Below are 24,183 nucleotides of genomic sequence, written 5' to 3' on the forward strand. Positions count from 1 at the left end.
AAATAACAAATACCCCTTGTAATTTAGAGGGTAAAATCTAGTCAATTTCACACAAAATTTTAGATATAACTAATACAAGTAATGAAATATAATATATCACAAATTGCATTAAATTTAAAAAATAATTTTAAATTTTATTAGGATATAATGAAGAAAATTTCTCTCCAAATGCAATGGAAGGGTACCAAACACGCGGGAACGTGCAAATTGCACGCATCACGCCAGCGCAACTGCCCAAAGGACGTCAGACGCTTGAGCCTTCTTCTTTGTGCGTCCAAATTCTCCACCAATCACCTCTCTCCTCCACCTGCCACCCATCCCATCAGCCCAGAAACTACCAATATTGCCATTTACCACCACCACCAATCTCATTGTACTATCCTTTGATTTGATTACTACTAATAATAATAATAAGGGGGCAAAAAACCGACTAACAGAATCATGATAGGATAGGTAGTAATAGTATATTACGAGGTGGAGTATCAAGAATCTCATCTGCATCTTATCTGCCACCCACAAAAACCTAGCCAAAAAGAGTCAAAGGTAGCCCTTTTTTTTTTCCATCCAAAGCTCAGCAAGTAGTAATACTAATAGTAATAGTGATAGTGGTGGGTTGGGGTGATCTGGTAACCTATTACACTGTAGAGGGTTCAGAGATTAATAAGTCAACAGATGGGGACGGTGGAGAAGGCCGCTGCTTCTGTGGAGATTTCAGAGCCTTTGCTGCAGCAGGTAGATGATGATGATGATTCCAAAAATAAGGATCTGCCGGACGAAGAATTCATTCCGGATTGGAAACATCAGATTACCTTCCGGGGCCTTCTTGTCAGTGCCCTGTTGGGTGTTCTTTTTTGTATCATCACCCACAAGCTCAATCTCACCGTCGGCATCATTCCCTCCCTCAATGTCGCCGCCGGTTTGCTTGGTTTCTTCTTCGTCAAGTCCTGGACCGCCCTTCTTTCCAAATTAGGCCTTTCGGTTCACCCCTTCACCCGTCAGGAGAATACCGTTATCCAGACTTGCGTTGTTGCTTGTTATGGCCTCGCTTTTAGTGGTACTACTAACCCCACTTTCCTGTACTGCTCTCATCTTTAACTTGCATAATTCTTTTTTTTTTCCTTTTCTTTTTCTTTGTCTGGCAGTTTTTGGATGCGAGTAGTAATTTCTGTGCAGTGACAAAAGTTAGCTTCTCGTTATTGAGAATTGGTGTGTAGGTATTTCTAGCCTCAGCTGCCTGTGTTTGGGAGAGTCTTCGAATTAGTACTAAAATGAAACTAGTTCTCTGATGTCATTGTTAGTGTCATGAACATGTCTAGGTTATCTAAAACTGGAGTTTTTTTTTTCTCCATTTTCTCTGTTTACTTGATTTGTCCAATTCCCTAACTATATTGTGCTCATGCCACATGATTTATTGTTCCTTATTTTTACTTGGCTATGGCAGGGGGTTTTGGGTCGTACATGCTCTCAATGGATGAGAAAACGTACAAGCTGATTGGTGAGGACTATCCTGGTAACCGGGCAGAAGATGTTAAAAATCCAGGATTGTTGTGGATGATGGGTTTCACGTTTGTTGTTAGTTTCCTTGGCCTTTTCAGTCTTGTCCCACTTCGTAAGGTGACTTCCAATGCTGATAATTCTGTCTTGCTCCACCGATTCTAGGAATGCAAATCATCCCTTGCCGCTAGGCTATGTGTTTAACTTATAGGCTTTTTTTTTTTGGTTCAGTCTGTAATTGTGTAAATTGACACGGCTTTCTTGTTTATTTCATGACCTGAAGATATATCAGTTGGTCCTTTCCTCTTTCCTATTCCCAATCATGCTTGTTAGGGATTGATAATTGTGTTTCCATTTTGCATCATTATTACTGCCATTCTAGATTTAGAGTGCTCTTTGCAATTGGTACTGGAGCCCTTAATTCTTCACCCAGTTACTTGTTTTTTCTGTCATTCTTTCTAATCTCCTATGGCCCTAATTTCAGGTTATGGTCTTGGATTATAAGTTGACATACCCTAGTGGAACTGCCACGGCAATGTTGATCAATAGCTTCCACACAAGCAGTGGAGCTGAACTTGCAAGGTAAGCAACTGCATTTTTAGTTTTTGGGTGCCTTTTGTTCTTGTTTGTAAAACGTCTAAGACATTGAGAAAAGCTTTTTCTTGTTTGTGTGCACCGAAGTCATCAAATTAAAATTATAGTAATGAAGATAGGCTGAGGCATGGTGTGGTATGGTCCTTGTTTTCTGTAAAGTTTGTTTTTCAATCTCTAGTACTATTTTCTGAAATGGCAAATTGGATTGAGCTTTCCAGTAAACAAGTGAGCTGTCTTGGAAAATATTTGAGCATTAGCTTCTTCTGGAGCTGCTTCAAATGGTTCTTCAGTGGCGTTGGGGATTCATGTGGATTTGACAATTTTCCCAGCCTGGGGTTGGCATTATACAAAAACACGTAAGTTTCTCTTCCTCCAATATTAGATATAGTTGATTTTGAGTCCAAATGGCTGCAATTTTTAGACCAGGAAGTGAATACAACTTCTACTCTTTGCCTCTCCTTTGTGAGTTCTGAGAGGTGTAGCAATTACTAGCAGTAATTTTCCTGTAAGAAACACATAATTTCTTATTCTCATCGATTCTCCTGATGTTGAATTCATAACATGGTGTAAGTGCCTTAGAGATGTTCTTTTTCTGCTAAAGCAATTTTTATACAAGAGCTAGTTGTCAAGCTATAAATATTTCTGACTGAAAATGCATAGACATACAACATTTTAGTTGCTTGATACTACAAATCAGGGTGGAAGCCAAGCTAACCTTTTGGTGAGTTAGTTTTGGTCTCGATATGTGGTGGTAATGTTATATATCTTGGTTGTTGAGTGGATAACTATTTACCCTGAGAGGGCTGTACTAGCTGCTCATAAATGTATTGAGCTATCTTGTAGTCTTGTACAATTTTAGATTTGATCAAATGATGCTGAAAGGATCCTATGAACTTTCTGTGCTGAAAATGGCAAAGAAAAGAAAAACTGAAATAGAGAGGGATGCTGTACTTCAGCTTGCTTTTATCTTAGAAAAACTGTAACCTTTGTTTTCATGATTGATATTATTGGTAACCTCTAAAACAAGAACTCTTTGCACAGGGCATATGAAGGGTAAACTCTGGATCACAAGTGTGGATTACTCGTAGCTCATATTACTGATGCTTGAGTCTTGCTCCTGTGTTGCAGGTTTTATTTTGACTTTAGTCCTACCTATATAGGATGTGGTCTGATCTGCCCTCATATTGTCAACTGTTCTGTTCTCTTGGGGGCCATTATCTCGTGGGGTTTTCTTTGGCCCTTCGTTTCTCGGCATGCTGGTGACTGGTACCCGGCGGATCTTGGCGCCAATGACTTCAAAGGTCTATATGGTTACAAGGTACCTCAAAATATTTTTCTTTACAAATTCCATAAGAAAGATTAGCTATGTGTTTAGACTGACATTAACAAGTAAAGGCAGTTTTAACAGCTGCAGCTAATAAATGTTCTCTATGCAATTAAAGCTTCCTTTTTTTCTGCCTCTGCTATGATATTGTTTGGAAGCTTACAAAATAAGAAAAGAGGTTGAGGACATATTTGAGGAGCCAAAAGATAAGTGGGTGTAAAGGGCATCACGAATACTGAGTTTTTAAGCATAGCTATTCCTGTGATAATATCAAAGCATAAGCAACTGATTAGTAAATAACTTAGAGTACCCTTTTTCTTCATACTGACATAGTCCAACACTATACACCATAGTTAACACATGAAAAGCCTGAATTTCTTTGATCTGTAACTCTACAACGATCAGTTTTCATAGTTGACATGCCCTGCTTCTAATAAAGCACCCAGCAGACCTATTTTTCTCTCTTCCTTGGTTAGAATTGTGAAGAGCATCAAATGGGTAGCTTTGCATGGGGGAAGTATGTGTCTCTGACTTCTTAAGGCTTCATGAGGACTTGGGGATGGTACAACAAAAGCAGTGAACATAAATTTACTTGGCAGAGTGAGACACTACGAGCTTCTTTGATCCATTAGAGGAGTTCTGTTAAAAAAAAAATTAGAAGTTGGGTATTGTTTATGCTTTCATCCATGGAGAAAGAATGAAATTTTACAGAGGCAAAAATTCAATTTTCAAAAACCCCCTTATTTTTCCTATTGATAAAGCCAGCGATCAAGCTATTTATACTTCACATCATTGTCAGACAGCCCATTTTGATTATGATATGCAGCAGAATTTCCTATCTCAACTGGGAGAGATTGTTTTTCATGCGTGTTGAACTGGATTTTTTGGTGTGACAATCTCATGCGCGTATTATGATTGCAGGTCTTCGTTGCTATTTCACTAATTTTGGGTGATGGGCTTTACAATTTAATTAAAATAATTGCCATCACATTTAAGGAAACGTGCAAAATTAGCACTAGACAAAAGGACCTTCCCATTTTCAAAGAGGTTTTAGGTAAGGAGTGGTGGTCAATGATTATTTATTTTATCTCATTTATATTGCTGTGTCATTTTCTTTTGACATTTATTACTACCCTTTTGTGTTGCCTGTTAAATTTTTGGTGGAATGAACTCTGCAATTGCAAGTTCAAGTGTATAAAAAGAAAGTTGAAGAAATAACAATTCTTCCTACTCTTTCCTTGCATCCTTCCCTTTTGAGGACTAAAAACCCCACTGAGGTTACCCAATTCGGTACTAAATTCATACGTGTGTTCACATTCCTTGACTACCATTATATTATGTACCTGTATGCTGTATTAATGTTTGAACAGATAGTGAGACTTCCAAAAGATTACTAGAGGAGAAGAAGCGGGATGAAGTATTCCTGAAGGACAGGATTCCATTTTGGTTTGCTGCCTCTGGATATGTTGGCTTGGCTGCAATATCCACTGCTACAATTCCAATCATCTTTCCGCCGCTTAAATGGTATTTGGTCCTTTGCTCATACATAATTGCTCCTGCCCTTGCCTTCTGCAATTCCTATGGGACTGGGCTAACAGATTGGAACTTGGCTTCAACATATGGCAAGATTGGCCTTTTCATTTTTGCTTCACTGGTTGGAAGTAATGGTGGCGTTATCGCTGGGCTGGCAGCTTGTGGAGTTATGATGTCCATTGTCTCAACTGCAGCTGATTTGATGCAAGATTTTAAGACAGGCTATCTAACTTTGTCATCAGCCAGATCTATGTTTGTCAGTCAGTTAGTTGGAACAGCCATGGGCTGTGTCATTGCACCGCTTACATTTTGGTTGTTCTGGAGAGCCTTTGATATAGGTTCTCCTGATAGTCCATACAAAGCACCGTATGCCATCATATATAGGGAAATGGCTATTTTGGGGATTCAAGGCTTTTCGGAACTGCCCAAGCATTGCTTGGAACTCTGCTTGTTTTTCTTTGCTGTGGCTGTTGCTGTAAACTTCTTGAGGGATGTCACCCCTAAAAGGGTGTCACAGTTCATCCCTATACCAATGGCAATGGCCGTACCATTTTATATTGGAGCCTACTTTGCAATCGACATGTTTGTTGGAACCGTAATATTGTTTGTCTGGGAGAGGCTAAACAGGAAGGATGCTGAAGATTATGCAGGCGCTGTTGCTTCAGGTTTGATATGTGGTGATGGTATTTGGACTATTCCCTCAGCAGTCCTATCAATCTTCAGGATTAATCCACCCATCTGTATGTACTTCGGCCCCTCCTCAGGCAGTTGAGGAACTGCAACATGTTGTAGTGTATCCGCGTGTTCTGTGTTATGTACATATATATGCCTTCGTCTTGTACTTTGTATTTCAGCGAAAATCTTTACTCTTATTGTACTGCATTTGCCACTTCATAATATCGTCTGTGGTTGAAAAATATTAACATTCATAAAGCTGGTGGAAAGATACGTGCTGAAATAATGCTACAAAAGTTATGGTATTCTCGTGGAACTGGTCTAGCAAGGAATTGATTTCATTTCTCTCTATGAACGTTTGCCTTACTCTAACCATTCATTCTCCTCCTATTCGTACCACTTGAGCAGTGATGATAGCCTTGCTTCCCATTTAATGGTTCTCATATTATAACTGGCGAGACGTTCGATGGTTTGTGCTAGCTGCCTTATAGTTAATTCATACAAAGACGATAATTTAAGAAGTTTAAACTTGTAAAAGAGAGCAGCAAGGGGCCTGCTGCCTGCCAATGCTGCCTGGTGGGAAGCATATATATGACAAAAGTAGTGCAATCAGTGTGTTTGTGTTGGTGATTACAGATATGACATAACGTGATCATGTGTCGAAACTACTTAGTTTATAACCCTTTCGCTCGCATGACCTGATTAAGATGCATCAGAGGCCTTCATTGTGGATACAGAGTTCGGAAGGATCGTTTTATCATTCATGCAATGCAAGGCCTGGTGCATGATAGTAGTATTCTTCTGACTCTATACCCGCATTGAAGGCTTGATGCATTTCAATCAGAAGAAGATGAGGGCCACAAGCTACCCGATAGTCGACATACAGTTCTGAATCCCATACGCAACCCCAAATGAAATGGTCAAAATAGTACAATTTGAAAAAGAAAGCATAACTGATCTACGAATTCCCCAAATAACATTAAATCGCATCTGCTTCAAATCATATTGAGATCCTCAATTTACAAAACAACGCCGACCCCTTACAAAACCTTCCAACTCAGTTACAAGAATCTTTTGAAACTTTTCAACTAAAGGTTAAAAGAATCATCCTACCTCACTTCACTTCTAAGCATACAACACGAAAAGAAAGAGTTTTAGACCGAGCAGGAAGTAATCACTTGAGGTGCTCGAGCAAGTCTTAATTTAAGACTCGATTAACTCTTGAGCTGCAACCAGAAAGGTCTCCAACTTCTAACACTAGGCCACCAAACCTAAAATGCCATACGACCAGCAAGCCTGCTTTCTGATATCCTTCTATCAATTGCAGCATCAATTGAGCTCATCTGGAACACATTATCCGGAAAAAGAAAATCAGTACAGAAACATCATCAAAACAGATTACATGCTGAACCACTCATATAAATTTAGCTAGCTTCGGTGCAATGAATACCGAACTTTACAAAAGAAGCTGACCTGGGCCAAGTTTGAATTCACTGTTCGGCCACTTAAGTATTTTGTATCATTGACATGAATGGGCAAAACTCTGTAGGGTGGAGGTAATCTTTCCACCCAAACCCCACACTTCATGATCAAGCATAGGGAGAGTAATAAAATAAACAAATTAAAATTTCTAAAGAACAAATACATACACGCTGTTCTTAATGTTGTACACTGCTATGCCGAAGATTCCTCAAGTAGATCACAGCATGCTTGTCAGAATGGTAGTTATTAATTATCAGCAAAGATATTGAAAATACCTACTTGAATCTTTGATGACCACAAAATTGGTAGGACTGCTTGCCAAGCTCAGAATTACCCAAAAAAGGGTAAATACAGCCCATGAATCAATGGGATTGAAAAGTAAATACACACTCGACAGAATTGCTCCAATATGCAGCAATTTTCTCATTTTTAAGGGGGATAAAGATGGGCAGGAAGTACAAAAAAGTACCTTTAGAAAACAATGTGTTAACAACTGAATCTGAACAACCACTAAATACCCATCAGGATATGGGAGCAACTCATGTCCACATCTGTATGAAAGAATCTTAGTAAGGACGTACAGGGTAGTTATGACTTACCTGGCTAGTCTCGTCATGCACCTGATATTTCAGCAAGGACATCCTTCTTTCCTCCTACACAAATTTATAAGTCAATGAGTTTACACCAACAAAGCAACAACAGAAGAGAGAATTGTGTATTCTACAACTACAGCAGCACAGCAAAGCCTGCTAACCATGGACATAGCTTCATCATCCCAAACTAAGTAGACCTCATTTCCTGCTGGCTGACTAGCTGGAGCTTTGTTTGCAATTACCGGTGGTGGTCCAATGGAAGGGCCACCAGTATTTGGACCAGAAGCATATGAATGTGAATTCACAGGCATTGCAGCTGCAATTCAAAGGAAAAACAATAAATCAAACACCAAATTAAAACAGCCTAAAGCATCACAAAGACCAGAAAAAGACAAAAAAATCTGTCATCAAAATAGCCTAAAGCATACATGCATGACCCCCCCCCCCCCCCCTCCTCTCCTAAAAAAAAAAAAAAAGCTGAAAATTATAGCATCAATACATCCAAATCAAAAATCTGTTATCAAGACAATCTATGATTTATTTTCTAATTACAGCTGGGCATGGATGCTGCAGATAATGTGAAAGAAAAGACAAACATCTTGATATAGAAATTCAACTAAACAAATGACCAAGGAAGCAAGACCCAATACGGAATAAAAACTCCAAAAACCTGTTCACAGATTTCGCATGAATTTCTATGGACAGAAGTGAGGGGCAACATGACCATCGCAGTATCGGAAGAGCCATTTGGCATAACCCACCACAATTCCAGGAAAAACTCTACATAGCCAAGTAACAAAAATACCATAATAACAAGAAAGATTATATATTTATTTTACAAAATTCGTTATCAGAAAGAACAAATAAACTACTACATGGAGATGTTGCACAACAATTCACCCACAGATGGTCCAAAAAATCAGGATAAAGCCTATAAACCAGCACAACTGGTACATTGTAGATTCCCTGAGTTGCAAGGATGGATGCCCAAAAATCTCCATAATACTCAAAATCCCAGAATCTAAAAGAACATATCATATTGCTAGCACATAGAAGGACCACAAACATTTCGTCAACAATTTTAGAAGAAGACCTAATAGTAGATTTTGACTAAGAATTTAATCCAGATAACCAAGCATGCAAGCCATAAACAGAAAGAGATTATCTCAAACCTGGAATCCCAGAGGTCGCAAAAGTATTTGTAGTAGATTTTGACTAAGAATTTAATCCAGATAAACACGAATGCGAGCAATAAACAGATAGAGATTATCTCAAACCTGGAATCCCAGGGGTCGCAAAAGTATTTGTAACAGAAGCATTATTGTTCAAGTATCCATCCACAGAATTTTTTGTTTCGGTCAAAGTGCTCAAAGGAAGACTTGTTGGTAGCATGGGTGCAGAAAATGCTGAATTTTGAGCAGGAACATTGCTACTTGGAACAACAGGGAATAATGGCTGAGATACAGGAATAGGTGGCGGAGCAGGAAGCCCTGGAGGCACAACGGGAACAGATGCTTGAAGCCCTGGTGGTGCAGTGGGCGGCAAGGGAGGCCTTAAATTCTGCACTGGAAACAAAGGTTGTGGTGGCAACCCCAATGGTGCTGATGGTGGAACTGACACAGCTGAATGTTGTGGATACCAAGGTTGAGGGCGTGGTGCAACTGGCCAACCAGCAGGAGGGATTGGTACTGCAGGATTGTAACTGCATTATACAGCAAAGTTAACACAAGTAAGAAATGGAATGCATAACGTGAAAAAATTTCAGAAATACAGAAAAATGATAGCCATAGAGCTAGAAACTAGAGGAAAATGAGTTTCAGAGGTAGGTTAAAGATCTAAATAACTTTTATTTAGCTCAAACGTTCATAGTAGTCAAATGGAGTTCTAAGTGAAGCTGAAACTTGGCTTGATTTTCCAATGATAATTGTCAAAATCTAAGGGAGTTCAAGCTAGGCTTGATAAAAAATTTTCAAATTTGATAGCACAAGCCCTGACGCCTAATATGGTTAGATAAAAGAGACGAATATTTCTACATTGGAGTTCAGGTTCAAAGCTAAGTCAGTGCTGACTATATTTATGTGGGTACATTTATGTACACATATCTACTATAAATCATGCCCTCCCTCCCTCTCCCTCCCCCTTGTCCCCTCCTGCTCCCCCTCCCTCCCTCTCTCTCTCTCTCTCCCACCCCCCCTTCCTCCCTCCCTCCCTCTACCCCTCCCCTTCCCCCTCTCTCCCTCCCTCCCTCCCTCTCTAGCAGGTATATCTATTGCACATTATCCTAGTATGTAAAAACACTAAGAAAAAGTTCTAGAAGTTTAACTGAACAAGCTGTGCTTTAAGATTGGCATAGCCTACAAAATGAGCTTATAGTTGAGCATAAATTTGATTCATCTAACTACAATGGGGCACAAAGTTAATTAAACAAGTTGAGGAGCGCTTGTCCACAAAAGAACAAGTAGGACAAATCGCATTTCCTCGAGCACAAAGCATAGTAGGTGTGCAATTGAATGTTGTGTAACAAATACAGTATTACAGCACTTGGTCAACATGAATGTCATTACAGAATAAGCAGGGCGAGTGTATCAGTCTGCCATTCTCTTTGGGCTGTTACTCCAAAATCTTACTGTGATGAGAAGACGGCAAATAATTTTGAATGGATACAGGTTTATGTAAGATATAGGAACATAAGACTAAATTCTAGCACAATAGTTAAAAGATTTATTTCAAAGACATATATTTCAACAGACACTCCAGTGAATGTTATAACAGAAACATACAGAGTTGGCATCACTCCAACACTAGACTGAGGAGGAAAACCCACGCCTAATGAGCCCTGAACCACACCACCAACCTGGGTTGGTGGAATTTCCACCTTGGGAGTTTTAGCTGGTGCCTCATCATCTGCAAGATGAACAGGAGTCAGAAACAGTAACCAAAAACATAATCTGCACAATGAGCAATAAAAGAAAATGCTACTTGATGAATGGCAGGCTTTTGCAAGACCAACATAACAATTTTGCTTCTCCTAACATCTTTCCATAGGGCCAAATAAACAGCATTTGCCCATAGTACATGACAAAAGATAAAAGGCTATTCTCTGCTTTGTAACATGAAAAATGCATATAAAGAAGGAATGTAAGGGAATCACTCATTAAACCACCACAAAAAACATTAGAGGAACTGAAGATTTATTGAGAATACGAAAAGTCAACAACAATTCCTTATGACAATGTAATGCCCTCAAGCATTTCTGTTTTCAAGTTTCAATGGGAACCAAGAAGAAGAAGAAGGTTTCTAATCTTCACTACATCTACAATTAACCATAACACACGTCTGCTACTAATCCATCCCTTACCAAAGTTAAAGTACATATGATTATTGTATTAACTTACACTCCCATGGCACTATAACCCTTTCATATTTGTAATCATCAATTCATTTTACAACTAATCATATACCAACAGTACCTTCTTCTCCATAATGAGCTGCCAGAATGTCAGGTGGAATTCCTTGCATTCCATATATTTCAATATCTGTGGATTCCCTACCAGGTTTTGCATTCGGAACCCTGCAAAATATTGTTGGCTGTAAGCAAAAATTCTTTCACCAATAAAAACAGAAAAAGGTTTTAGCACTTCAGTTCTAGATCTTTAACAGTGATGTTAGTACTCACTCTACAAGTGAGTGCAGAGCCAAAAATTGATATAATAAATGAGTGATAAACAAAGAGAGAACATGAATGAGCAAAGGAAATTCGCATTGGGCAATCAATATTACATGCTTGCCTCTCAATTCAAATTTCAACTAGACTAACTAATTCCTCATTTTTTGTCGGTTGAAAAGTGGAAAAATATATGCCAATACCCAGGCATGGAGTGCACCACCTAGTATCCCACTCTTGATTCGATAATCTACATCTGCTCAATTTCAGGAATTTTCTATTCTCTGACTTGCCTAAGGAAGAATAAACTCTACACATGATACGAAGCAGATTATAATGATTACCATACAGGCACAAGCTATCATCTTCTAACACTTCATCTCATTGCAGTTCCCATAATTTTCATCAGAAAGATGTGATCATAAAATTCAAGAAGCGAGTGAATCTATGATAAAGTGCTTGTTTCCCACTATATTTGCACTTGTATATTCCTATATTCTCATCATTTTCCACCCAGTGATGTTTTATCAATTTCATCTTCCTTTATAGTTCCTGTTCTGAGGGGTGATCATATAGTTCTTGTTCTGAGGCGGATATCATTGAACAAAACACAAGCTTGAGTAGCTATTTTTGAGAACCGAAGTAAGCTTGAATGAAAGGGGTGATCATATAGTTCTTGTTCTGAGGCAGATATCATTGAACAAAACACAAGCTTGAGTAGCTATTTTTGAGAACCTAAGTAATATTTTTCTCTCCCGTTAACAGAAAAGCTATTGACCACAACTGTCTCCACCTTTTCCAACCCTGTTCAATTGATAATAGTAACGTTACAAGTGATTGTAACTGTCAACCTGGTTTAATTGGATCTCAATGCAAGGCACAAAAGCTTCTGATCTTTCGCAACAACGGCCAATTACCTTCTTGTCTGTTCACTTTTCCAAAAATTACCAACCATCATCCTAATTACTAAGAACACGCACCTTCAAACACCTCAAAACAATTTTTCTGGCTTATCTCTCACTTCACCGGTTTAACACTATACTAGATCTTACATCCACTAAATACGGGCCTTAAGCATGATATTTCCAGCTAGGCTTATATTGCAAGCTTCACTAAACTAAAAATGATCGCTAATTCAGTAAACCTCGGTTCAAAAACTGGGTTTGAACGTGTAACTTCTAAAAAGAACTAATTCTGAATTAAATGGTGAGTGCAGCAAGTGACATAACAAAGAACCAATATACACATATGACCACCAATTTCAACCTAATGAGCCAGATTAGTGTATGAGGTCATTACATTAATAAACTTGCAACAGATTGTAGACATTCAACCAGTCACCTCTTAAGCTTAAACTATCTAGTTTACCAACAAAAAAAATTTATCTACTACTTTGCTTCATTAACCTGTCAAGCAGAATAAGGGCCAATGCAATTCCAAATACTTCAACACCACAAGAATATCCACTAAAGATAATTAAACATAGCAACTAATTTAAACTTCCTGATATAATTCTCACACATTCCACAAATGTAATGCTTCCATGCACAAGATTGCTCATACTAGCATTAGAGTCCCACTCCACATATTTAAAACTTTTTTTTTCATGGCCTTTGGCATGCTCAAACTTACTAATCCTTTTCCAATTAATCACATTTAGACAATTGAAAAAATTAGCCCAAAAAGGGAAAAAAAGCATCTTCAAATTCATACCTAGCCCCATCAGCTACTAACAACAACCAGCATTCGAACCCCTTAACAACCAAGATATCAAAATCACAAACATGAAAAAAAAAATCATTACAAAACTGCAACAAAATTGGCTAAAAGCATCTAATTTAACCACTTCTGAAAGCTGCACCAAGTAAAAAGCGATAAACTTCTGCCCAAAGATATCACAACTATCAAATTTCAACTTCGGTGTTTTGTGATCGATAAAGAGAATAGTAATGCATACTTGCTGACGTTTTCTTTATGGACCTGGAGGACGTGGATTTGCATACCGCCGGCGGTGGAGAGCTTCTTATGGCAGACATGGCACTTGAAATGCTTGGCCTTCTGATGCTGCACCAAAATCTTCTCGTCCTCGAACTCTCTATCGCAATAATAGCACCACACCTTCGATGTCTGAGCTCTCTTCTTCTTCTTCCCCATTCAACTGTCAATTCAAATTCGATTCAATCGATGGATTGGACAAATTAAACGCCACTGAATTGAAGTCTTAAGGTTTCTAGGCGAGAGAGAGAGAGAGAGAGAGGAGAACAGGAAGGAGGGGTTAGGGTTCCTGAGTTTCTGAAGGATGCCGCGGGGGAAGGACAAGTGGGCTGGCCGGCTGGATATAGACTATTTTTGCCCTTTTTGTTTTTGCTTTTGTGTTTTGTTGTATGATTATTTAACTATATAGAAAAAAAAAAACTATTTCTATCCAACAAAATAAAAATACAATTAATAAAATTGGATTCAACCAAAAATCTATTAAATATAAAAAGGACAATAACTCTCTTATTCTAAAATTAAAATACAAGAAATTGTACTTAATTGCAATATAGTTACACTCGATAATTAACGAAAAAAGTGAAAATTACGTACATTCATCAATCCGCTGAATGATTTAAAATGTTGATAATAATGGAAAAAGCAATAAATGCTTAAAATTGAACTAATTAATTGATATTTACAAAGATTTTTTTTTTTTTTTTTTGATATGTGAAGCCATTTACATGCATTACAACATTGATGGTAGCAAATTTGTGAAGTTGATAACTAACATATGTGATCAAATGTTAAAAAAAATATTCAATTAATCTTGGGATGAATGATAAATATAATTAAGATATTTAACTTCAAACTAAATAAGATAGACACAAGTAATGGTTCCTTTTGGCAAAATTGGATCTTGAAAAACAAATCATGTACATTCCAAAGGAAAAATAAGGTTTAATCAAGTATATTCTCTTTCTGTTAGAATTTTATGTTGTCATTTATTTAAAAAAGAATTAGTGAAAATTTTATTTCTATTTCACAAAAAAATAATTGGAGCTTTTTTTGTATGAACAGAATTTTAAACAAACATTGCTATGATTGAATGGAAGGAAAATTACGTGAGAAAGTAAGGTGGTATTTGGATTGCAATTTTCTATTACAAATTTTTTACTTTCTTTTCATAAATATATATTTTAATCACTATTTTTATCTCGTATATACATCACACTTTCCCATCACCTATCCAAAACAAGACGAAAAGTAAAAGTCACTGTTATGTAGATTTGGTTGGCAAGAAAAAGTTTGGATCTCTACTTGCATTTGGCGTAAGAAACTTGGTACAAATATTTGACTTGACTGGTCAAAAACTATCCCTAACTAGTAACTACAAGAAGTCTGCAAACCAAATAAATTACTTGCTATATATTGAAGTTGATATTTGAAAAATAATAATAATAAATAAATAAATTACTTGCAGATAAAACTCTTGTGAAAATTAATCGGAGAATTTGTCCAATTTGCTAATAGTTATTCTTTTCTTTTTAGCAACTTATTACTTTCTTCCACACAAAGAAAAAATTGGTTTGTTTGGATAGTTTCATTATCTCAAATAATATTTCGCTTGCATCATAAATACATTTTTCAACCCACCTTTTTATATTTTCAATCACCTTTTTGTCTCACATACATCATACCACAAAAAGTGCTACAGTAATTATTCCAAATAATAGCCTGGCTTTTCATTAAGAAAGAAAGAAACTAGGAATCTTTTTACTGAAATTAAGGATAAGCCTTTGAATCTGTCTTCCTCGTCCAATCAAACTTCTTGTCACCGCTATCCAGATTCCTAGAAGCCCAGATCACTAACGGATCCATCCCTTCAAAGTCTTCATCAAAAGCCCTTTTTTTCTCTGATACGGTTTACTTCCTCTTGAGTTGTGTTTTTCGTTCTGAATTCTTCAAGTTTATGAAAAAGAATTCTACCATGAAATTATATTGATGAAAAGAGGAACACTTGATATCACACCAGTCCAAAAATATGAATTAAGTTTTGGATTAGGATTTGTTGCTGTCCCTTTTTCTCTTAATGCTTGGAAAGTTTCAATTATACGTTGCAGGTAAAAAATCTGAAGGTGGTTCTTTTTTTTTTGGCTACACAAGTTTTGATTTTTAATTTTTTTTTGTGCTGTTATTAATGGCTTGCTGTAAGAGGTTAAATGTGAATATCTTTGATGCTAGTGTCTTTAAGTCTTTTAAAATATGATGCAGCCAAGCTGGTAACAAGAAAAATGCAGCTGAGTCAGAAACTGCATTCAGATATATTTTCGGTAAAAAGTGCATAAGCTACATCAACAATAATAGTAATAGCAATAATAATAACACTAATGATGGGGTGAACAGAAGGGAAAGAAATGCGGCTATGTTTATTTTGATCCAACAGAAGGGAAAGAAATGTGGCTATGCTTATTTTGATCCCATCACAAATGTATCCAGAAGATTAGACTAAGAATCAAATCTTGCTGGGGGGAACATTTGATGAAGAAGCCTCTTCTGTCAACTTCTTGGCATGTTCCTCCAATTGGAGAAGCAGATTGTCTATCTTTGCCTCCAGATTTGTTACCATTTCCATGTCCATTTGATCAATTGGCACCCCAGGCCAACCAACAATGCCATCCTGGGCAAAAAGTTCATCCAACTTCTTGGCTCGTTCTTCTTCAATCTCTTGTTGAACTTCAAGCTCATGAAGTTGTTGCTCGAGCTGTTCAACTCTAGCTCGAGCAAGGGCCTCAGCAAGTTGATCTGCATCGTCCCTAGGCATGTCTCTCCCCAGAAATCGATTGAAAACTTTGTCTGCATTTGGATGGAAGAAAGAGTGTGGCTCACCAGTTGGAGAAAAAATTATGACTCCAATGTCAACTTTGCATGTTGTGCAAAGTTCACTTGCTTCCATGAAAAGCTCATCTCTTAGTTTGTAAAAAGTAGCATACAGATCATCCTCCTTTTCTATCTTTTTCATCTCAATTTTTTCACGACCTTTCATCTGCTTATCTCCCATGAGTTTTCAACAAGTGAACTCAGGAATGAGTCTCTCAGTTCTGTATGCAAATTTATAGTTGAAAGCCAAGGGATTGCTTAATTATTATCTTTTATAATTAGTTTTAAAGTAAATGAAAAGATTTAGTGGATGTTCTATCCGTATTTGTATACGTTTTGTCCATATTTGTATCCGACTCTTTTATAATTAGTTTTAAAGTAAATGAAAAGATTTAATGGATGTTTTATCCATATTTGTATACGTTTTGCCCATATTTGTATTTGACTCTTTATAAGTAGTTTTAACGTAAATGAAAAGATTTAATGGACGTTTTATCCATATTTGTATCCGACTCTTTTATAATTAATTTTAAAGTAAATGAAAAGATTTAATGAACGTTTTATCCATATTTGTATACATTTTGCCCATATTTGTATCCGACTCTCTTATAATTAGTTTTAAAGTAAATGAAAAGATTTAATGGATGTTTTATCCATATTTGTATACGTTTTGCCCATATTTGTATCCGACTCTCTTATAATTAGTTTTAAAAGTAAATCTTTTATGCGCTGTTAGTGTATATATTAATTGATCTAGATGCACACCATATATGCAACATTTGATATTCAAATTCAAGATGAGATAATATAACACGCATCTAAATCCATCCGTATATGTATACACTGACAGTATAGAAAAGATTAATTCTTAGTTTTATTACAGTTTCTCACTCCTCTAATAATTTTATCTTTTTAAATAAATTTGAATTATTTGTTGTTATAGTTCCACTCTCTTCCAACAATATCATCTCTTTTGCTGAACTCGTATGGTTTTTAATCATATGGATTAGCTTAGCATAATAAAAAAATTTTAACTGTTATATGGATAGATTTACCAATATTATTGGTTACTAAATATTTGTTGATGAAGAAAATAAATTGTTGGATCTTTTGTACTTAATTAAGTAGAAATATGTAGTTCTAGGTTTATGGTCATTATAAAAATTTTAATTATCTAAAAGAATGTCTATTAAAAAACAATATTTATCGATTTTTTTGACATGCATTACAATATTTGATGAATACTTCTATATTATAGTAAAATATGTAAAGAAGTTTTTTAAAAATTAGTATGATAGATAAACATTTAAAACACATTAATTTTCTAAATTAATATAAATGAATGTGTACGATCATTTCTAAATTTTTTTATTTTAATTATTCATGCTTGTACAAATTCACAATAAATAAACCATGCTAAGGCATGGGGAAAATAATAGTCTCAAATTGATAGAACAAGATGCCACCCCCTCAAATTATTGAATTTCTGGACTAGTGAGTAATAATTTTGATGAAAGTGGAAAATTTTCTTTGGACTCCAATCTTAGAATTGCATGTGCCCTTCTGTTTTTCAACTTGTTATTTTCATGAGAAAAGATTTAAAACAGGAATTCGCATTTATAACCAACAATACTATTTTTTTTCTTTTTTAATGTTACAAAAAGTTTGGATGGCTTCGATTCCAGTTACCTTGCCAACAACGGTCACTTTTGTTGTCGAAGTTAAGTTTTAGGCCTTTACACTACCATTAAGAGTTTCCATACTGATAATAAAATTCATACTTTCTGCAATGACAAGGTTAAGAGTTTTGCTTCAGCCTCCTCACTTTCTGCTACAAAAAGATATCCCAAACATTGGCAAAAAGTTTGTACAAAAAGCTTCATCCACATTCTTCCAACCCAGCTTCATCCAGAATCTTTCATTGTAGGTGAAAGTTATAAGCACCGGATATGATCCTTACTGCACCAATCAACCAATGTTGCTTCATTTTCTGCCAAAGAAAAAAAAAAAGGTATCGCATGCTGGCTTCATACGAATAAGACTAGGAGATGAAAGCAAGAATGATTTCAGAACATTGGCAAGAAGAACAGAAATCCCAGTTCAATTTCTCAGTTGTCTAATTCAGCCACATGCAACCAAAGAATTGGATATAGAAGAATGCACCATTCAAGAGACTTGTAGATTTACGGTTTTGAAAGAGTAAAGCTTGACCATTAAAAGAAAATAAGGATGGCTATCTATCAAAGATTAAAACCCATTCAGGACATGCTTAAGAAGAAGTTTTGCTTCCTAGGTTCAAAAAGACAGTAAAAATTGGCCAATTAACTTTCCTTTTTGTCCATCTTACATTTGCACATTGATATCCCATTTTCGTATATCAGCATTTGAAACAATCTTCGATGAACAACATATTTCCCGCAGCAGTTTCCAGCTTAGAAATTTGAAATTGTCACAAATATCTTTGAAAAAAAATGCAACTTCTTCTTAAATTCTCATTCCTTCCAATTTAAAAATATTCTGCATCAGAAGAGTCAAAATTTAACTTCACCTCATGTTTCCCCCATTGGACTATGACTTGCTGAAAAGGGACCGTGGTCCAGCTTGCCGCAAAATGCAATTTGACATGTGGGGGATCTTCTAGGGAACAGTAGTACCTTCTGAGTAAGCTGAAATTTTGTGCTCAAGCCGCCGACTTTAGAACTTAGATGCATTCGGTTTAGAACGCTACCATGCTTCAGAATGTAGCCTATCATTGCAAGCTCATCTTCAAAGCCTTCAAGTTCTTCAAATGAAATTTGTTTCAGGCTCGTTATCAAGCATCTGGGAACTTCTATGGGATCCCTCCAGCATGACTCTGTAGTGTGTTCTCTATGCCAATTCTAATTACCACAAAAGCAACTCTTCAAAACATCTATACACATTTGAAAAAGAAAGCATAACAAAGATTCATCCTTTTCCTCGGGGTAATTTTCTCATTCCAAACTAACCTTATGCATATCAAAAGCATCTAAGTTGATTGCCTTTGTGAAATCAAGAACTTCTAAATTTACTGCCACTTCAACCAAATCCTGTAGGCAAGTCCATTCACAGCATCCAGCTCTTACTACCAATTTGGTTAGTCCTTCAAATCTCCTTGTTGACAAGCGGGTGGTGGCATAGCTCAGAGCCTACATAAAACATCATTTAGCTCGCAGCTAGCCCGCTTATTTAACTTGATCTGTGCATTTAGCTACAATATTTAATTTAGCGAATAAATCACAAGACATTGGGAAACATAGACGACTACGAACATCAAAGCCTAGTGAATATAACGCGTAGGCTCCTGACACGATAATTTTGCAGTAAGTTTACAACAGAAGCTGGTACACTGTCCTCAACATTAAGAGAAAGAACTGGTAACTTACCTTCATTGTCTCCTGTGACAAAGTGAGAATCTTTACACCGTGTAGTGCCTGAACCAGTTCCACAAGTGAATTGCAAAAACCACTTTGAGGTGGATCATCACCAGGAAAAGCCTCAACATCAATTTTTGCTCTAACTAAAGAGGTAATGTTCTGAAAGTTGACGTCAATGTGCTGCCATATGTGATTGGAATAATCAAGGGACTCTAGTGCTGGGGTATTTATAGCAACCTTGTAGTGAAGATTTTCAGGAAAGTCATCGTTACCACGAAAACGGAGTTGTTTCAGTGAAGGTGAAGATATTACAAAAACTGTCACATTATCAAAGCCGTATCTGGAAATATCCAGGAATTCTAGTATTGGACAGCCAGATATGAGCTTACCGACGGATTCATCATTTCTGTATTGAACGTAAGAAAGCGTTAGACGTTTTAGTCTAGGAAGACAAACCAAATTTGGTGTATTGATATCTAGATTATCCCACAATTCAAGATCCTCTAATGTTCTGCAAGTAAATAGGCAACTAGGCAATTCAATGACAACATCAGCACGACGATAATCAAAAACTACAACTTTCAGCACTCGGACATTCCGGATAATTGCAGTGCTGATCCATGCATTGACATAGAATGGCTCAATGAGTTCATTTCCACAACAAAGACGGAACTTGAGTATATTCTGCACAGTACTTAGAAGCAGAACCTTATTAACAAATTGCTCAAATTTTCTCACTCTTTCTGGGCTTTTACGAACGCGATCATCATCGAAAAGAAGGTAGGGGACTCCAGTCCACAGGAATTTCCATCTTTTAGATAAAATACTTGTTCCCACAGCATATTTTGTTGTTGGCAAAAAAGAAAGAATGTAACAGAGAACTGAATCGGGCAAACTGCTAATCCTATCAACAGAAGCACCAGCATCCATTTCACTTGACAAAGTTAGGCGCTTTTGGCTTGGATTTTCTGTAGAATCCAAAGTATTTAAGTTAGCCATATTGTCGCATCTTTGAGAAAGACAACTTCTTTTTTGCATACATATTATACACTACAACGCATCGCCAAGCATATCTAAACCATAACGTCCAACAATATGGGGTGAGGCATATATACCTTTTTCCCAAGGAAAGGCATCTAAGGAAGTAGAGCACAGTATTAATAATTTCTTTTTCCAAAGGAGGCCACTGAAAACAAGGATGGAAACAAGGGAAGCCTTGATTGGGGGAAGAGACAAAAATAGACAAAGCAAGAGTATTACCCATAAATCTTTGTGGGATTTTCTCTTCTTTCTCAGAGAAGCTGAGAATTATACTGCAAATCCCAGCCGGAAGGCCGTTATGATCCCTAATGTTTCCAACTTTATTTGCCCCAGATCTTCAATGGGCCATCTGTTTGGGAAAAAAGATAACATACGAGGAAACAGAAAATTGTTAAACAACTGGAAGGTGAGGAGGGTCGAGAGCAGAGTTAAAAAGCAGAAGTTTCTGTTGCAGAAGACCGAGAAAGCTCCTCAGAGACGACAGTCCAAGCCACAGTAATCTCTGTCCGAGCAGGGTCATGGCCCTCAAGGTGGTGAACTGTTTAAATTTTTTTTTTTTTAAACATACTCATAAATTTATAATGGTGTAAAATTTCGTATAAAAACCATATACATGTTATTCTAATTAATGGGTACCATTGACATATTTAAATCACATCGAAAATACACGCACTAATAATTAGTATTACCATTCCCCTTTGCATTTATATGCCTTTTCAAATTAACTTTACTTTTCAAAAAATTTAACACGTAAACTACATCAGTCCAATAAGTGCCCAGATCCAATGTTAATTAGAGCATACTTTTTTTTTTCCTAAAATTCAAAGTTTGGGCAATACTAAACTATTTCGATATAGTTGCTTGCTTGACGGCATGAGGTTAAGATTGAAGATTGTGAAATTCGCGCTACGGATTTGTTTGGGTATAAGGAGTATGTTTAGACAGCAGATTACTAGAGAAATTTTTTTTAATAATTACTATAGTACTTTTTGTGATATTATATTTCTAAAATAAAGAAGTAGTTAGAAAGATAAAAAAAATATTAGAAATCGTATTTATGACATTACAAAATATTTTTTTTCAAAAAACCATTCACCATCTAAACGAACCCAAGATGATCTCAAAATTGGGTTGGGTCACTCCAAGCTAATTACTTAAGTTGGGCAATCATTGATTTGGTGGTTTTTACTAGGTTTAACCAGATTGATCGAAAAAATCGATATAATAGATTGTCATTTTTCTCAAAATATTTTCTGTTTTTCATGAATATATTTTTTAATCACTTTTTTATCTCGCATATATCAAATTACTACAATACAATTTTTAACAAAATTTTAGAAAATAGTCATCCAAACGGGTACTTAATTTGTAAAAGTTTGACCAGGGGTGTAGCTTGTTTGTGGTTGTCTATTGTTCATTCGTATAATTTTTATAGTTTTCTCTCAAGCACAATGCTGAACTAAGAATGATGGCACTTTTCACTTAATTGTACGAAACTTAATCAAACTTCTGGTTAAGTAGTGAGTAATTTTTCGAGGTCGAGGAGGTATTGATCTAATAGTTAAACTCGAGATCTCAAGAACCAGAAATCGTGAATTATAATCTCCTGCTCCTTTCTGGATTTTTACATTCTGCCCTTACCTTATTAGGGAAATTTTTTTTAAAAAAAAAAAAGTAATTTTTTTTATTCAGTTTGGGAAGAAACAAAAGACACCAACATGATATGTTTCTTTCTAATGAAAGATTGTATGTATCAGTGGACTTGCAAGTATGATTAAAGGAAGTAAAATAGTACCTTGTCATCATTATACTAAAGTCAAATGCAAGGCCAATTAACATTTTAGCAGTCAGCACTAGTAATTTTATCCAGCAGTGACTACCATCAATCAGTAGAAGAAAACATGTTCGTAAAATCCAGCAATAAGCATTTCTAGCGGTCAAATAAGAAATATGTCTTCTCTACACCCACCCAGAGGAAATGGATGAATGATGGAATTCAAGTCAAATACTTTGCCAAAACGGTGGAGAAGAAAAGGTGGAGAAGAAGGGAGAAAGGATGGAAAACCGCCTGGATTAATCTAATTGCCCGAGTCAAATACAACCCTTTGAGGCCATTGGACCTTTGGCGATCGGATTGATTGCAGGTGCCACTATTTTGGCATCAGGGCCCTTCACTGGCGGATCAATGAATCCGGCATACTCCTTTGGATGTGCTTTTGTTGGAGGGAGCTTCAAGAATCAGGCAGTCTATTGGATTGGACCCCTGATTGTATTGCCGGGGTTTTGGATGGTGTATGTGGTCTTTCCTGCAGGAAGCCGTAGGGTATTGCTGAGGGGGCAGTTTAACCGCATGCTACTGACTCGCTTTATATTCTGCTGGAAAGGTTGGTAACTGGGACATGTGGTTTCTGTCGTAGAAATTTGCCATAGATATGTTGGCAACTGCATTCGTGCACATTGTTATAGGAAAATGCTCTCTAAGATTATTAAATTGTTTCTATGAGGTAAGTAAATAAGCACTCATGAATTTACTCGTACACAAATGAGTTTTACCAAATCCCTCGAGCTCTCAAATCTACAATTACATAGACACCCGACCGGAACCAATTAAAGTATCAAAATTACCTCATTTAATAATTAGGTTGTTCAAGATATATAAAGCGTCGTATGCATTACATTTTAGCACTTTTTTTTACATAATCTTTTTATAATTTCAAAAGCTACACTTGATCCACCTATGGTAAGAAAGGTGAATAATCTTTACTTGCGGCCTCCTATGGTTAAAGAAGGTTACTAATCTTTAATTGAGAGGAGGGTTTGGAAGTCCTATGTCAAACGATTATTTTGAAGCACATACTAGCAAGCAATGTTGTTAAATTCGGACTGGATGGCGACTCAATTAAACTATAAGGTTAGGGGTCAATTGATCGGATCGATCGGACTGTTCTCAAAAATCCGCTGACGTCAGTTTGATGTCATAATTATTTTATAATTCTATAAGTTTTAGAAATATTGAAATTAAGTTTTTAGTTATATTCAACTAATCATATAAAATATTCCAAAAATACTAGACTTGCAATCAAATATACACCTAAAAATTATATATAAAAATGTAAATCCATGACTAAAATATGTTTATTTTTCAAAACTACTTGAAAAACTAAATTAATACAAGTTGGAATCACTGATACTAAATTGATAAAATGATAGAGATGCAAATTTCTTGATTTAAAGATCATTTAGGAAAACGAGTAATTTTGATTACACTAAGAAAGAAAAGTTTGAGAACCGGGCCAATCAGTTGAATCGAGTCATTAGTTTAACTGATTTTGACTAATTTTTTATCAAAACGATTTTATTACAAATCATCTAGGGAAGAAGGTTGATTCATGGTCAAACCAATCGGACAATTGAAAATTGAAAATTGATTTGTTAACATTGCACATATGTAACTAAAATGGAATCAGACAATAGAAACGAATCAATTTAAATTTCATAGCACGAAAACTAGGATCAAGTAACATCTTCGCA

The 24,183-nt window shown here is 36.3% G+C and overlaps 4 protein-coding genes across 5 annotated transcripts; 1 reads left to right on the forward strand and 3 right to left on the reverse strand.

Moving 5' to 3' along the window:
• The first annotated feature begins 205 nt into the window (after positions 1-205).
• Positions 206-5,936, forward strand: LOC113782785 (probable metal-nicotianamine transporter YSL6). The gene is made up of 7 exons (XM_027328706.1): positions 206-1,054; positions 1,442-1,614; positions 1,979-2,076; positions 2,307-2,444; positions 3,217-3,406; positions 4,334-4,466; positions 4,783-5,936. The coding sequence occupies exons 1-7, from the start codon at positions 673-675 to the stop codon at positions 5,715-5,717; spliced, it is 2,049 nt and encodes a 682-aa protein (XP_027184507.1). The 5' UTR covers positions 206-672; the 3' UTR covers positions 5,718-5,936.
• A 638-nt stretch (positions 5,937-6,574) lies between these two features.
• On the reverse strand, positions 6,575-13,704 carry LOC113783113 (protein SUPPRESSOR OF FRI 4). The gene is made up of 7 exons (XM_027329153.1): positions 13,317-13,704; positions 11,166-11,266; positions 10,476-10,599; positions 8,973-9,397; positions 7,857-8,011; positions 7,702-7,755; positions 6,575-6,963 (listed from the first exon to the last, which is right to left on the reverse strand). The coding sequence occupies exons 1-7, from the start codon at positions 13,511-13,513 to the stop codon at positions 6,892-6,894; spliced, it is 1,128 nt and encodes a 375-aa protein (XP_027184954.1). The 5' UTR covers positions 13,514-13,704; the 3' UTR covers positions 6,575-6,891.
• A 2,147-nt stretch (positions 13,705-15,851) lies between these two features.
• On the reverse strand, positions 15,852-16,397 carry LOC113782098 (agamous-like MADS-box protein AGL28). Its single transcript, XM_027328009.1, has one exon. The coding sequence runs from the start codon at positions 16,395-16,397 to the stop codon at positions 15,852-15,854; it is 546 nt and encodes a 181-aa protein (XP_027183810.1).
• A 1,579-nt stretch (positions 16,398-17,976) lies between these two features.
• On the reverse strand, positions 17,977-21,168 carry LOC113782745 (probable FBD-associated F-box protein At1g32375). Of its 2 annotated transcripts, XM_027328657.1 has the most exons (5): positions 20,872-21,168; positions 19,621-20,579; positions 19,204-19,383; positions 18,765-19,095; positions 17,977-18,206 (listed from the first exon to the last, which is right to left on the reverse strand). In XM_027328657.1, the coding sequence occupies exons 1-4, from the start codon at positions 20,873-20,875 to the stop codon at positions 18,766-18,768; spliced, it is 1,473 nt and encodes a 490-aa protein (XP_027184458.1). In that variant the 5' UTR covers positions 20,876-21,168; the 3' UTR covers positions 17,977-18,206; position 18,765. The 2 variants fall into 2 exon arrangements, with proteins under 2 accessions (XP_027184458.1, XP_027184457.1); XM_027328656.1 differs by lacking the exon at positions 20,872-21,168 and having other exon boundaries at positions 19,621-20,683.
• Between the last annotated feature and the right edge of the window lie 3,015 nt (positions 21,169-24,183).

Source organism: Coffea eugenioides, chromosome 9, assembly GCF_003713205.1.
Source record: "Coffea eugenioides isolate CCC68of chromosome 9, Ceug_1.0, whole genome shotgun sequence".
In the NCBI taxonomy this organism is placed as follows: Eukaryota; Viridiplantae; Streptophyta; class Magnoliopsida; order Gentianales; family Rubiaceae; genus Coffea; species Coffea eugenioides.

Coding starts and splice junctions, on each gene's coding strand:
- LOC113782785 (XM_027328706.1), top strand. CDS start 673: ATGGGGACGGTGGAGAAGGCCGCTGCTTCTGTGGAGATTTCAGAGCCT. Junction 2,077..2,306: donor AGTGGAGCTGAACTTGCAAG/GTAAGCAACTGC, acceptor TGAGCTTTCCAG/TAAACAAGTGAGCTGTCTTG. Junction 4,467..4,782: donor CATTTTCAAAGAGGTTTTAG/GTAAGGAGTGGT, acceptor ATGTTTGAACAG/ATAGTGAGACTTCCAAAAGA.
- LOC113783113 (XM_027329153.1), bottom strand. CDS start 13,513: ATGGGGAAGAAGAAGAAGAGAGCTCAGACATCGAAGGTGTGGTGCTAT. Junction 11,267..13,316: donor CATAAAGAAAACGTCAGCAA/GTATGCATTACT, acceptor AATATTTTGCAG/GGTTCCGAATGCAAAACCTG. Junction 7,756..7,856: donor ATGATGAAGCTATGTCCATG/GTTAGCAGGCTT, acceptor AAATTTGTGTAG/GAGGAAAGAAGGATGTCCTT.
- LOC113782098 (XM_027328009.1), bottom strand. CDS start 16,397: ATGGGAGATAAGCAGATGAAAGGTCGTGAAAAAATTGAGATGAAAAAG.
- LOC113782745 (XM_027328656.1), bottom strand. CDS start 20,649: ATGCAAAAAAGAAGTTGTCTTTCTCAAAGATGCGACAATATGGCTAAC. Junction 19,384..19,620: donor TGTCACAGGAGACAATGAAG/GTAAGTTACCAG, acceptor TGTTTTATGTAG/GCTCTGAGCTATGCCACCAC. Junction 19,096..19,203: donor ATGCTTTTGATATGCATAAG/GTTAGTTTGGAA, acceptor TGTGGTAATTAG/AATTGGCATAGAGAACACAC.